Here is a 12,944-nt window from a genome sequence, read left to right as displayed (position 1 = left end):
ATGTGTGGTTCTTAATTAATGACCTTTTTATCATTAATTAGAGGTATTTTGGTTTCAAAATAATTTAGCTGACCAAATATAGGAGTTCTTATTATAAAAACAACAAAAAAAAAAGTATTCTGAATTGTCCTATAGTATTTTCTTTCAAGCGTTGGTAAAATTAAACAAATATCTAAGTTAGTACAATGTCACTCCTAAAATATGAAAATCAAAGAAATATTGGCCATTCGTTAGCGGTTAGCTATCATATATAACCTAGATTTTGGAATCGAGGTATAAGTAGAAGCATTTCCTAAAAAACAAATTTTTCATAATTATTGGAATTTTGGTTCACTAAAAGATAACTAGTCTAATTTAATCATTAAAAATATTAAGAGGTCCCGAATAATTGGGCGTGAATGGGAAAAATTATTTGAAATTAATATGCATTTATAAAAATAGTTTCATACCCGAGAAATGGAAACTTTAACTTTAATAATATTTTAAGAGAATTTCGTCCAAGAATAAGACATTTTCTTGAAAATTACGGAAACAAATAGTTAAAAGTTAATTTTTTATTTAAAAACTTAAGATAAAGGCTTTTTGTTTTTTTTAAAAAGAACTTATGGAAGAGCCGCATTGTTATAAAAGTGTGGGGAGCTATTTTTGGAATTAACTAAGTGATTAGTTTCCGATAAATTTTGAGGAAATGTCACAATTTCACCACCACAAGTCCAAAATTATTTTGGATCAAGCTTGGGCCCAAAAATGAGAGTGAATAGCGGGGCTAGTGATGAGATAATGAAGGAGATTTTTTGAATTATTGTGGTTATTCGGTTTTCCATTGCAGCGCTCATTACCCAAAAAAAAAACTTTTAGTAGTGATTTGTTGTCCTCAAAAAGTCATTACCGTAGCAGTTGTAATTGAAAACTTTCAATGACAACCAAAAAAGTCATTGCTAAAAGACACTTATAACAACCACATTTATAAATTTGGGCAGCAACATTTGTCATGCTAAAAGGTATTTTTGGCAGTCATGAAGGTATTTTTGGCAATCATGTCTCTAAAAATGTCTTTTAGTAGTGACAAATGTCGCTACTAAAAGTGTCTTTCAGTGGCAACAAAGAAGTTGTCCCTAAAAGTATCTTTTAGCGACACAAAATTATCATGTGTGCCAAAAGTGTCTTTCAGTGAAGACAAAGAAGTCATCGCTAAAAGTGATGCTAGAGAAACAGGTCTCACTACTAGCTGGCCGTAACATCATTGCCACATCACCACTCTCTTGCCATGTCATTGCTCAAATATTTTCAACCTAAATGTGTTTTCTTTAATGTTCAAGCTGCTGACCACCTTTTTTTTGTGTCTAATCTTCTTGACATTGAGTTGCATTGAATTTGTTGATTGTTATTATAAACAAATATATTTTATTAAATTATATTTTCAATAGCAACTCTTCAACAACGACTATAAAAAGTTGCTGCTAAAAGTTAATGACTAAATGTAGACCCTCGAAGACTTTCAGCAACAACACTACGAGTCATTGCTGAAATTGTATGCCCTTTAGCGATGGCTCTATTGAAAGTATGCATTTGACAATTTTATCAGCAACTCTAGAAAGTCACCACTAACTGTATGCCATTTAAAGACATTCGGTGACAAAAAAAGTCATCATTAAATGTGAGATCTTCAATGACAAATCTAGGAAGGCGTTGATAAATGTATGCCCTTTAAAGATTTTTTTATTGATGTTAAAGGGCATACTTTCATCAATGACTTTTTTGTCACCCCTAAAAAAAACTTTTTCAGTGATTCTTTTTTAGACCAGAAAGTGCGTATGTAAGCACCTGAGTGTTTGTCAATAGATTTGTACCTGGAAGGAATTAGATCAATTGCGCCCTACCCTAAATTTGGATTGAGCACGAACTACTACTTCAAATTTATGTGCAAAAAAATGTGATAAAAATTAGAAGGAAATATGGGGGCAAATTTACCTATATGCTATAAAGAGTAAAAAACTCATCCAAATCCTATAAAGTGAAAATGTTTTACTTAAATGCTGTATATAACTAAAATCGTTTGGGCAAAGAATAACTTTCAAATTGTGAAGAACTTATTCTGAGAGTGATGAAGTTTAACTCATTATTCTTTTGATCTCTCTTCCCATCAAATCACTTTTAATTCTAACATTTTTTTTTTCAAAGATCAAAAGCTAATCGTCAAATTCCCTTTCCTAATTTCTATAACATCCTAGATTTTGAGCCTAAGAGTGCAAGAATTAGGCTAAAATAGGCAGTCTACCAAGCCTCTTGTGGCATGAGTCGCAGAAGTTTCCTAGAGGAATAGAGGGATTTCTAGGGACTAAATTGTAAAGTGAAAGTTTTGTAGATTGAGAAAATAGGAAGATAGAGACTCTAGTGAAGCGTCAAGGGATCCAGTATGATTTTTTTTTTCAAAGATCAAAAGCTAATCGTCAAATTCCCTTTCCTAATTTCTATAACATCCTAGATTTTGAGCCTAAGAGTGCAAGAATTAGGCTAAAATAGGCAGTCTACCAAGCCTCTTGTGGCATGAGCCGCAGAAGTTTCCTAGAGGAATAGAGGGATTTCTAGGGACTAAATTGTAAAGTGAAAGTTTTGTAGATTGAGAAAATAGGAAGATAGAGACTCTAGTGAAGCGTCAAGGGATCCAGTATGATTTTTTTTTTCAAAGATCAAAAGCTAATCGTCAAATTCCCTTTCCTAATTTCTATAACATCCTAGATTTTGAGCCTAAGAGTGCAAGAATTAGGCTAAAATAGGCAGTCTACCAAGCCTCTTGTGGCATGAGTCGCAGAAGTTTCCTAGAGGAATAGAGGGATTTCTAGGGACTAAATTGTAAAGTGAAAGTTTTGTAGATTGAGAAAATAGGAAGATAGAGACTCTAGTGAAACGTCAAGGGATCCAGTATGATTAGCTGAGATAATTAAGGGCTAAAGGTTATGCTAGGAACCTCAATGAGAGGATTCTTGAGACTAAACCCTAGCAAGGACCTGATCGTAAATTTGAAAAGTTTCAGATTAAAAAGAGCAGTGATAGAAAGTATGCCCAAAAATTCTAGAAAAATTCTAAAAAAATAGAAAATAAGGTTTTAAGGTTCGTATGAGGTTAAAAATGATAAAAATACCCTTGGACCAGACTGATGAAATTCCCAGGGTTTTGGCCAATTATGAAGATTAGTCAAAATTGAATTATTTAAAATAGAGGAGGCCTCAGATAATTGGAAAAAATGAGAAATAATACTTGAGGAATTATCATAGGTTTTAAAAATAATTCTTTTCCCAGAAAGCAAAAAGGTTGGCTTTAATAGAATTTAAAACCTATTTATATACTATCTAGAAAAAATCAAAATAAATTATTTAGAGATTGAATTTTGACTTTAAAAAAATTAAAAATTTTTTCATGATGAAGTGATAGTATTGGTACTCAGAGAAAGATTCTCAGAGTTATAAATTGGTAGAAAGAATTTGGTCAAATTTCCCCCGAAATAAATATTATTAAATATTTTAATAGAAAAATAACGAAAGAGCATCACTTGCTCTTTAAACATGTTATATAATGCCATGTGAAGTTAGTTGTGATGAAACAAGTGTCAGAACATGTCCCAGGGTTATCGGATAAGTCAAGACTCAAAAAAGTACCCGATACGATATAAAATAGTAAAATCGGTGGAGGAACAGTCAAGGGTATGAGGGAGGAAGAATTTCTCCCTATTTTCTTCATATTTAATATAAATTTGATTAAGGCACATGGACGGAGTAATAAATTTTGTTAAAGGTTAAGTTTGTAAGAATATAATTATGTAATAAACCACACATGTGTAATAAGTGGGCACATGTGAGGTGGCTTATGGCATTGAACGAAGGGGACACCTAATGGGCTCATGTGGCAAAATCAAGATGGAAGGCAAGAGGATAAGGGATACACGAAAAATGGATCAAATGAATAGATAAGATCAAGTCACACACACAAGATCAAGGCTAGGATTTGAGCAAGAGAAAGAGCAAAGGAAACCATGTAAAATCAAGCTCCAAGATAAGGTATGTTTATGGTTTTTAATGTAGTTTATCTTGCTAGTTGTCTTGTTGAGCTTAGCCATGGTTTTGATGGATTTTGGAAGCTTGAAACCCTAGGTTAAGATGCTGTTCAATTGTGTTTAAACCATGAAAAATAATTATTGATGCTAGGATCATGTTTAAAGGTTTAAAAAAAATGAGAATTAAGTGGTTTTGAGATGATTTGCGAAAGATTTTATAGTTGTATACCGAGGGATATATTTCAGCTAGAGTTGGTTCTTGGGGCTAGGATTAGATTTTGATGATTTTGATACTTCCAATGTATTTAAAATGAAAAATTGTATGGAGTAAAGGTAATAAAACAAATTTGAAAGTATTGAAATTAAAAATAGAATTTTGAGCCATAAGACCCTATTTTTCAGCCAGATTAATTTGATTATGGAGGAGTTGGATTTTATTTAATTTAAAACTTGAAAATGTATTCTACATACAAAATTATGTTGGGAATAGCATGTGGAATTAATTTTAGAAATATTGGAAATCAAGCTCAAAATTTAGAAGTTAATTTGGTTCAAAGAAAATAAAGTGTTGATGTTGTTGGTTATCATGACTCTAATAAATAAACGGAAATGATATGTTGATGTATTTAGCGCCATAAAACATCAAGGAAGATGAATGAAAAAGGTTGAACAAGCAACTTTAATGGTTAGAAGCAAAGGAAACAAAGAAAGCTAAAGAAAAGCTCAAATACAAAAGGTAGTGAATTTAACTTTATTGTGTGACTGATATGTATGTTTGTGTGTTAATGTTGCTTGATGATGATTTAGATTATGAAAGATTGAATGTTGCTCTATTTCTTATATATTCCATGGCCATGTGTGAATGTAACATTGAGCATTAAAGCATGTCATTTTATAAGCATAAACATGAAAGCATATAACCAAGCATGTTATCCACCAAGCATTAGTATTGCATACTTGTGGGTAATTGTTTGCTACTTAGATTTTTCTGAATTTCACCCTTTCTTAACTAACCTTAATAAGTGTTAATGAGCAAGCAAGAGCGCTTTAAAGCAGTCTGGATCAATGTGGACTGCCACCGACGCTTTCAATCAGCACCAACACTTCCGACAATCAAAACAGAACCAGCAACTGCTATGGAGCAATGTGGACTGCCACCAACACCTCCAACAACAGGAGAGCCAATGAGCGCTTTAAAGCAGTCTGGATCTACACTCATAACTTTTACAACTGCTACAGGGCCAATAAATGCTTTGAAGCAGGAAACTACAGTAGTGCCAATGAATGCTTTGAAGCAGTCTGAATTGACACAAACACCTCCTGCAGCTACGGCAATGCCATTGAATGCTTTGAACCAGAATGCATCCACGAGCAATTCAGTACCACCAGATGCCCTTCGACAGGTAGCAGGGTCTAAGGAGGGCAGTATCCCAACTGCCATGCCACCAACTGTAGCATCTTTGAAGGACTTCCTCACATGACTGGCATTCTTACTGTGCTTTTGATATTTGCGCATGGGAGATGATGGTGTGGTTTAAGTTATTTCTGTCTGTAAATAAAGCATTCCATTGAAGGCAATCTATTAAAGTGGCCAGCAACAAGCTTCTAGAGTGCATAAATTTCTCCTAGGAAGCTTCATATTCCCCCTTAGTTGGAAATTTCGTCAGCAGCAATGCCAATATATTGCCTGATGCATTACGAAGAGGCACATGAGAACGCTGAATAGTTGGTTCTTTATTTTTACCCTTTTGTAATGTGTTCTCTTCAATTTTGATTCATTATAAATACAACCATCTCACGCATTATCCCCCTCCACCACAAGAAAAAAAAAAAAATTTATACTGTAATGTTACTACGCATTAATGTTGTGCAAGCAGAAAGGTTTCAGTATTCCAGGGTTGCCATTTTCAGCAGTTGCTTAGAATTATTCAGGCCAGAAGTCATGAACTACTGCACAGCTCAAATTGCAAAGTAAAATGTGTTCATATATTAATGCTTAAAAACTATATTTGAGTAGCCATGGGATACCTGTTGGATTAGCGAACAGGACCAAAGAAAATAAAAAGTAACGCACGTTATAACAGGATTAACGGGCAGGACTAAAGAAAATAAAAAGCAATGCACGTTATGCGTGAAACCTGTATTTAGGATGCAAAGTTGTGCTAGCTAAAATATTCTAGATCCAGCCAAGTTGGAAATGAGCCAAAGTAGAATGTTACTGTCAAACAAAGAATCATTTTGATTGACTTCCTTGATATGGACTCAGATTTACAGAGCCAGCGTGTTAGCTGCAACTAGGATTTGAGGGCCCTAATTTAACATCTTATGACCGGATTGACCATTAATCAATATGCCACTTTTCAACTACAGAACTAATTGCATGGATATAAATCTGTTATGAGGGCTAGTAGGATGCATTATATGCACCTTAGATGACATAAAATAAATGAGATAGCTCAGGAGGCGATCTAATTAAGTCGATATCTCATTCACATTCCTTCTCTAATTACACAATGTAGATGACAAAACAAAAACTAGGAATTCAACATTAGACGTGACAGAAGTACAAAATGGATGATGTGACACAAAAGTACAGAAACAACATCCACTTATTACGAGGGACGACCCTCGTTGACAAATAAGGTTTCTATTCTGGGCCCATGGCAAGATCATGCCAAGCATCCGCATTGACTTGCTGGGTCTCCTGATCTGATTAACAGCAAAGCAATGTGCAAGTACCGGATACAAATCTCCAATAAAAGGCGCGCAATTATTATAATCTCAGTCATTCGTTTCCCGCACAGGTGTCCAAAGATATGCTTTAACAATCTGGACATCTTTAGCAACAGAGAATTTCACTCTTTCTTCTTTTATTTTCCCCTCTTATCTTGCGTCACAAGATTTTATAGACTAACAAACATGAAGTTACCTAACAATCACGTTAAATTTAAGCTTTTACATTTTTATGGAAGTGAAGAAAGAGTTTATCCAGAAACTCTTATATGAATAATAAAGAACATGACTCAATTAAGATTTGGAATAACATACTTGAGTCCTCAGTATCATCTGTCCGAACTATCAGTGTTGGAGGCAGCGGAAGATCTGTAAGAACAAGAGGTTAAGGCGCTTTTACATCAAGCTCAAATGACTATAACAGAGACATTCTTCGTTATGTTTGTAACCACAGGAGTCTATATCCCAATAAAACAGCGTAAGAACATACCATTATCAGGGAGTGTATATCTCATCCACTCCTCATCAACAATATCAATAAGAATACCCAAGCTCAGTTCTGCCATATTTGATCATTCAACAGCCTACGCCCTATTCGCATTAAAAAAAAAAAAAAAAAAAGGAAGAAGAAGAAACAGAAAACATGAGAGCGGGGATGAAAAGCAAAAGAAGTGACACACAAATCTTTAACATAAGCATCCTAGTCCCAACAAGCTCGGAGCAAAACTGAAGTGTATAAGATATATTAAACAAAAAACAGAATGTTAATTCTCTTATGCAGTGTCACATGTCGATTGTGATATAAATCTAGATTTAAAATTAGATAGGATCGAAGGCTCATTTCTTAACCGTGATCAATTACGGCTGTAGATCAGCAAGATCATAATTTTGAGTATTTAACATTAGAAATTCTCTTCAATGGGACTTGCAATGCTGGTTACCAAGCAAGTATTGAAAAAGAAGAAAAGAAACTAAAGCAATCCACAATGGTAGATTCAAAATTAAAAGAAAATTAAAATAGATGGAGAAGAATACACACAGCACTTACATTTGCACAATGATGTCTAGATCATAAATAATGAATTATTTTCTTTTCCCCCAAGAGTAAGCCGTTTTTGATTCGTTTATTATGAAACATTTTCCGTTAAAAACCTAAATCAAAAAAGAAAAATTGGAAAAATCTTGAAGGATTCATTGACAGTCTTGTGTATGTTAGTCCCTTCGTTCCTTGTATACATGGAGATGGAAAATTTTAATCAAAGGAAAACACACTTTCTTGGCATCCAAACAGCATTCCTCAACTATAATCAGCTTTTACCCTCAAAACATTTCAAACAGAAAGATTATAAAATCTGGAAATTTTTCCAGCAATTTAAACGTTAGCTTAAGCTTTTGCTTAACATCCTAATCAACAACTTAATATTTATAAATACCAAACAGCAAACTTCAATTAGATTTTCAGCTTTATAAAATCCTCTTCTAAGCACATTAAAAGTTCAAATTCAACAAAACTCAATTCTTTCCCATCCAAGTACATTGGCCGAAACAGAAGATGAGAATTTTCATAAATCAAACTTTACTATTCTCAAACATACCATAGAACACTCTGAACACTGTACTTGCTTAACTCTCCAATTTATTACTCATTTAGTCTGTCCTAGATATAAGACCTTTTTGCAGTGTAAATTACACTACAAAAGGCAGAGGAGTATAATTTTAGCTCGTAAACTTTATCAACACAGTCAGCTTTTATTCAGTTTCTAACTTCCAGATTTTCAACATTCTCGTATAACTTCACATGATCTGAACAGCACCAACGACATATACTTTATGCTAACAACATTTATATTTCAGGTAATGCACTTAGACTACTCAAATTCCATCAATACGAGAACATTCCATCTCTTTTATAATTTTCAAATAGCACCTCATGCCTCTAAAAGAACGGAACTTTCCTATTGTTTTGCTTTAGTTTCAATCGCCTCTTCCCCTTAAACCAGTACCCAATCGAAGAAATAGAGGTTAGAGGAAGAATCAGGATGATCACCTTGGTTCAAAGACCGATTTGCCTGTGGCTTATCTCCTCCCCGATCTCTGATTCCTCTCGTCTCGCTCCCTCTTCTCTTTCTCTGGCTCTGTATTTCCCACTCCCTGTCCCACCTTCCCTCTAATATAGACTCCCTCAAGCTTCTTCGACACGATTCGTGTCCAAGAAGGGGAGTAATTCGTGTAGTTCAAGCTAAAGTAGAGAAGAGATGAAGATGGGAAAGGGATTGACAATGCGTTGTGCGGAGAGGATGAAGCGGAGGCACCGCCGCGGCAGAGAACACGGGTGATTTTTGGCACAAACCAAAAGACAGTATTTGCCCTCCTCTTAACATTTTAATCCCAGATCTACCCTTCTGCAAATTTTATTATTTTTAATACGTTATAGCACATCGGCATCTTGAAACATTTGTTTAAGGACACCTAATACTCTAAAATATTTTATGGTATATCTAATATCTTAGAATATTTTCTAGGTGTATCTAGCATCTTAAAAAAATTTTTCTTTACTTTGATGCTGGATACACTAGAAAATATTTCAGGATACTGGATGTACTACAAAATATTTTAAAATGCTGGATGCACCTAAAAAAAATATTTTAAGGTGTTGGATACACAAAAAAATACTTCAAGATACTGGATAATAGACACACTTAAAAAAATATTTTGGGTACTGGATGTATCACAAAATATTTTAGAATACTAGATGTACATAACCTTTATAAAATATGTCTTTCACATTTAGCTTATTTAATCAATAAAATAATTTTTGGAAAATTTCCTGAAAAACAATCTCTAACTATTTTTCTTGAATTTCTCCAAAAAAATAAGCTTTAATTTATGAAATTAGCTTTCAAATTATATCTACCTCTTTTAGGAAATAAACTCTTCCGTAAATATTTTATTTCCCAAAATAATTAGCTATAATTTTTCTTAATTATTTTGAGTCTTTATATCTTTTTAACAAATATTTCTTTCTTAATTTTTCTGAATTTCTTACCTTGAAAATAGACTTTTAATGAAATTATTTTTTAAGCCGCCTAAGCATCTTGTTGACGCTAGCTTCAAAATTCAAAATATTACAAAAGATATGTTTTTGGTATTAGCTCTTTTATTGAGTGGCATGATCTGCGAAGCATGCCCTCTTTTTTCAGGAAAAAGAAAAAGAACCACAAAATGACATATATTAAAATAAATCTGTTATTGAAATTTTAATTAACAAATAAGACTTGAAGACTTTGCACAACTTAACTTCTATTATGTGCAATGTATGTTCCCTTGCGTTCAATAATCTTTCTTGGCGTGATGTTCAACTCAGTTTCTTTTTGTGCAAATAAAATTCTCTTATGTGCAAGTTATCTTCTTTATGTATAAACTGATCCCTTGTATCCAAATAGTTTTGTGCAAATCATCTCCTCTTTATGTAACTTATTTTTCTTTACGTGCAACTAATCTTTTTTTGTGCAATCAATCATTTTAGAGACTATTTGCCAATTAAATTTGTAATGAGGAATTTATCTCAATTTTTTCTTAAAAAATGCCTACTTTATAAGAATTAAAACTAAGAAAACAATCTACACTGTACAAAGCCCTCTTATATTAGGAAAATTTCAAATTATGTTGATAAATTTTACAAATCTTTAATTGATTCATGGGCCTAACTTAGAATTCGCGGATTTAGGCATTTTATCACATTACTCCTCATGTTTTTTCCCCCTCAAAGTCACCTATCTCTCTCTTTTTTTTTTTTTTTCAAGGCACCCCTGCCAACAGTACTAATTCCATTCCAAGTTAAAGCATTTGAAGCACCTCGTCCTACTAAAGCCACCAACTAGCCACAAACAACACTAATATATTTACTCTTTGATCTACAATAATCTTCTATTTGCGTTTTTGCTTTGAAGCTTAGGGCGTATCTATACGCAAACTAGCGTGGGATCCCTGCTGTAATGAGAAGTACACAAAGATTTCATGGAATAGCAGGTGAAAGTTTTCTGAAAATGCGTCCCAGTTTCTTTTAAATTGTATTGAAGGGACCCTAGTATTGTTTAAGAAAGCACCCTAGCCAAGAACATCAACTTTGAATTAGGAATTAAGAAATTAAAAGGAAAAGATTCCACTTTCCAATCTTTTACAAATAACTAGAAATTTCTCCCCGTGTGATGCACGGACTAAAATATTTAATTAATTTTAAATTCTAATAAATTGTATTATTTAAGATAGCTCAAGATTTATTTTTTATAGAAGTGTGTGTTTTTTATTCTTTTAGATTGTATTTGAATTAAAGATGTGAAATTTAGGGGAAACATATGAAAATTTAAAATTAATTATTTATCTCTCCATTTAAACCCCAATTGACATGTTATTTTATGATACTTCTCATTTAATTTAATATATTCAAATCCCAATTAAGATATTATTAAAATTCAAAATTAATTATTAATTTCTTCATTTGAGCCTCCATTAAAATCTCATTTAATAATGATACTCCTCATTTAATTCAATATACCCAAATCCCAATCAAAATATTATTCAGATCTTATTATTAATTGAATATATTCGGATCTTATAATATCATACCATACCCATTTTAAGCGAATCGGGTATTACAAGTTTTCAAGAATATAATTGATTGATACTATTAGAATGAATTAAGGAACAAGGAAAACCCCTTGCAAAGCCTATTTGAATAATCAAAGTTCCCATTTGGTTCACTATATTTCAAAATTTCTAATTAGGTCACATGGCATAAAGAATGATTTAAAATGTTGGCAAAATTACTTCAATGCCCCTTCATTACAAAACAATTGCAAACTTGTGAATTATTACGAACCAGAAGTGTTAACTACATAATGGAACTTGGTAATTTTTAAGGCTATCTTGTACTAAAGTTCTTTTCTATACATTTGTTAGAAATGTTTTACTAGGAATGTGTAAGTTAGGAAGAAAAGGAAAGTTGTTAATTTAGAATTCAAACTTATTAATGGCACTTATTAATTTTTAAGGTTGTATCATTAATTCATGATCAAGTTTTAGCCAATAATTATTGCAGCTGTGTATCCAAAAAACAAAGTTAATTTAGAAGTCAAACTTATAAATAGTGTAATTAAACTTGTCAATTTTTAAAGTTATATTGTGAACAAGTTCTAGTTAATATTCATTACAAGTGTGTATATCATGGAGACAGAAAATTTTGTTAATTTAGAATTTAAAATTGTTAGTAGCATAATGATACTTAAATATAGAGGACCATTATTATCATTTCATCACATTTTAAAATCTCTTCTTCTTCTTTTTTTTTTTTTTTGCCTGAAGTGTCGTTGTTAAAAGTAGACTTTCAGCGGTGACTATCTAATGTCACCGCTGAAAGTATAATCTAATAATATATATTTTAGTGACTATCTAATGTCGCCGCTGAAAGTATAATCTAATAATATATATTTTATTTTACAATAATAATAAATAAATTCAATCCAGTTTAACGGCAAGACATGGAGGTGGCCAACGATGACATGGAAGTGGCTAGTGGTGATGTGGCATCCGGTCGGTGATGATGTGGCGATCGACAGCAATGAGGTGGAGGTGGCTAGTGATGATATGGCATTGATGGTGATGATGTGGCGTCAATAAAGTCAATTTTTTCTTAGGCATCACTTTTAGCAATGACAAAAAAGTCACTACTAAAAGTCAATGACAATTTGTCGCCGCTAAAAGTTCTTTTAGCAGTGATAATAAGCTAGGTTGCCACCGAAACAAGCTTTCAGAGGTGACAAATGTCATTACTAAAACTTCTAAAAGTTACCGCTAAAAGTGTCTTTCAGCGGCGACTTTTTTAGTCACCGGTAAAAGTTTTCAACCATAGTCGCTACGGTAACGACTTTTCAGCGGCGACTTTTTGTGGCCATTGAAAGTAAATTTTTTTGTAGTGATATATGGACAAACAAACCATATAACTGCGAAGCTGTCAATGGAATATTCTAGAGATTACTACTTACATTATTGTAACATACAAAAATAAGACATGAATATATAATTTCAACAATTAAATATAAGACATGATCAAATCTGCCATACAATAAACTATCCTTGCGGGTCCAGCACACACACACACATA

The 12,944-nt window shown here is 32.8% G+C and overlaps 1 protein-coding gene across 2 annotated transcripts; it reads right to left on the bottom strand.

Moving 5' to 3' along the window:
• Nucleotides 1-6,408: 6,408 nt before the first annotated feature.
• LOC114762040 (anaphase-promoting complex subunit 13-like) lies at nt 6,409-8,918 on the bottom strand. Of its 2 annotated transcripts, none has more exons than XM_028951491.1 (4): nt 8,832-8,918; nt 7,275-7,375; nt 7,100-7,153; nt 6,409-6,760 (listed from the first exon to the last, which is right to left on the bottom strand). In XM_028951491.1, the coding sequence occupies exons 2-4, from the start codon at nt 7,348-7,350 to the stop codon at nt 6,699-6,701; spliced, it is 192 nt and encodes a 63-aa protein (XP_028807324.1). In that variant the 5' UTR covers nt 7,351-7,375; nt 8,832-8,918; the 3' UTR covers nt 6,409-6,698. The 2 variants fall into 2 exon arrangements, with proteins under 2 accessions (XP_028807324.1, XP_028807325.1); XM_028951492.1 differs by having other exon boundaries at nt 7,275-7,368.
• Between the last annotated feature and the right edge of the window lie 4,026 nt (nt 8,919-12,944).

The sequence above is a fragment of the Neltuma alba genome, unplaced genomic scaffold (genome assembly GCF_004799145.2).
Source record: "Neltuma alba isolate B1F8T4 unplaced genomic scaffold, ASM479914v2 tig00011180_pilon, whole genome shotgun sequence".
Taxonomy (NCBI): Eukaryota; Viridiplantae; Streptophyta; class Magnoliopsida; order Fabales; family Fabaceae; genus Neltuma; species Neltuma alba.
This window is presented reverse-complemented; position numbering and strand designations above follow the sequence as displayed.

Bases quoted from the DNA above. Each gene is read 5' to 3' on its own strand.
- LOC114762040 (XM_028951491.1), bottom strand. From the start codon at position 7,350: ATGGCAGAACTGAGCTTGGGTATTCTTATTGATATTGTTGATGAGGAG. The intron at 7,154-7,274 runs GTATGTTCTTAC...TTGTTCTTACAG, and splicing joins ATATACACTCCCTGATAATG to ATCTTCCGCTGCCTCCAACA. The intron at 6,761-7,099 runs GTATGTTATTCC...GCTGTTAATCAG, and splicing joins AGATGATACTGAGGACTCAA to ATCAGGAGACCCAGCAAGTC.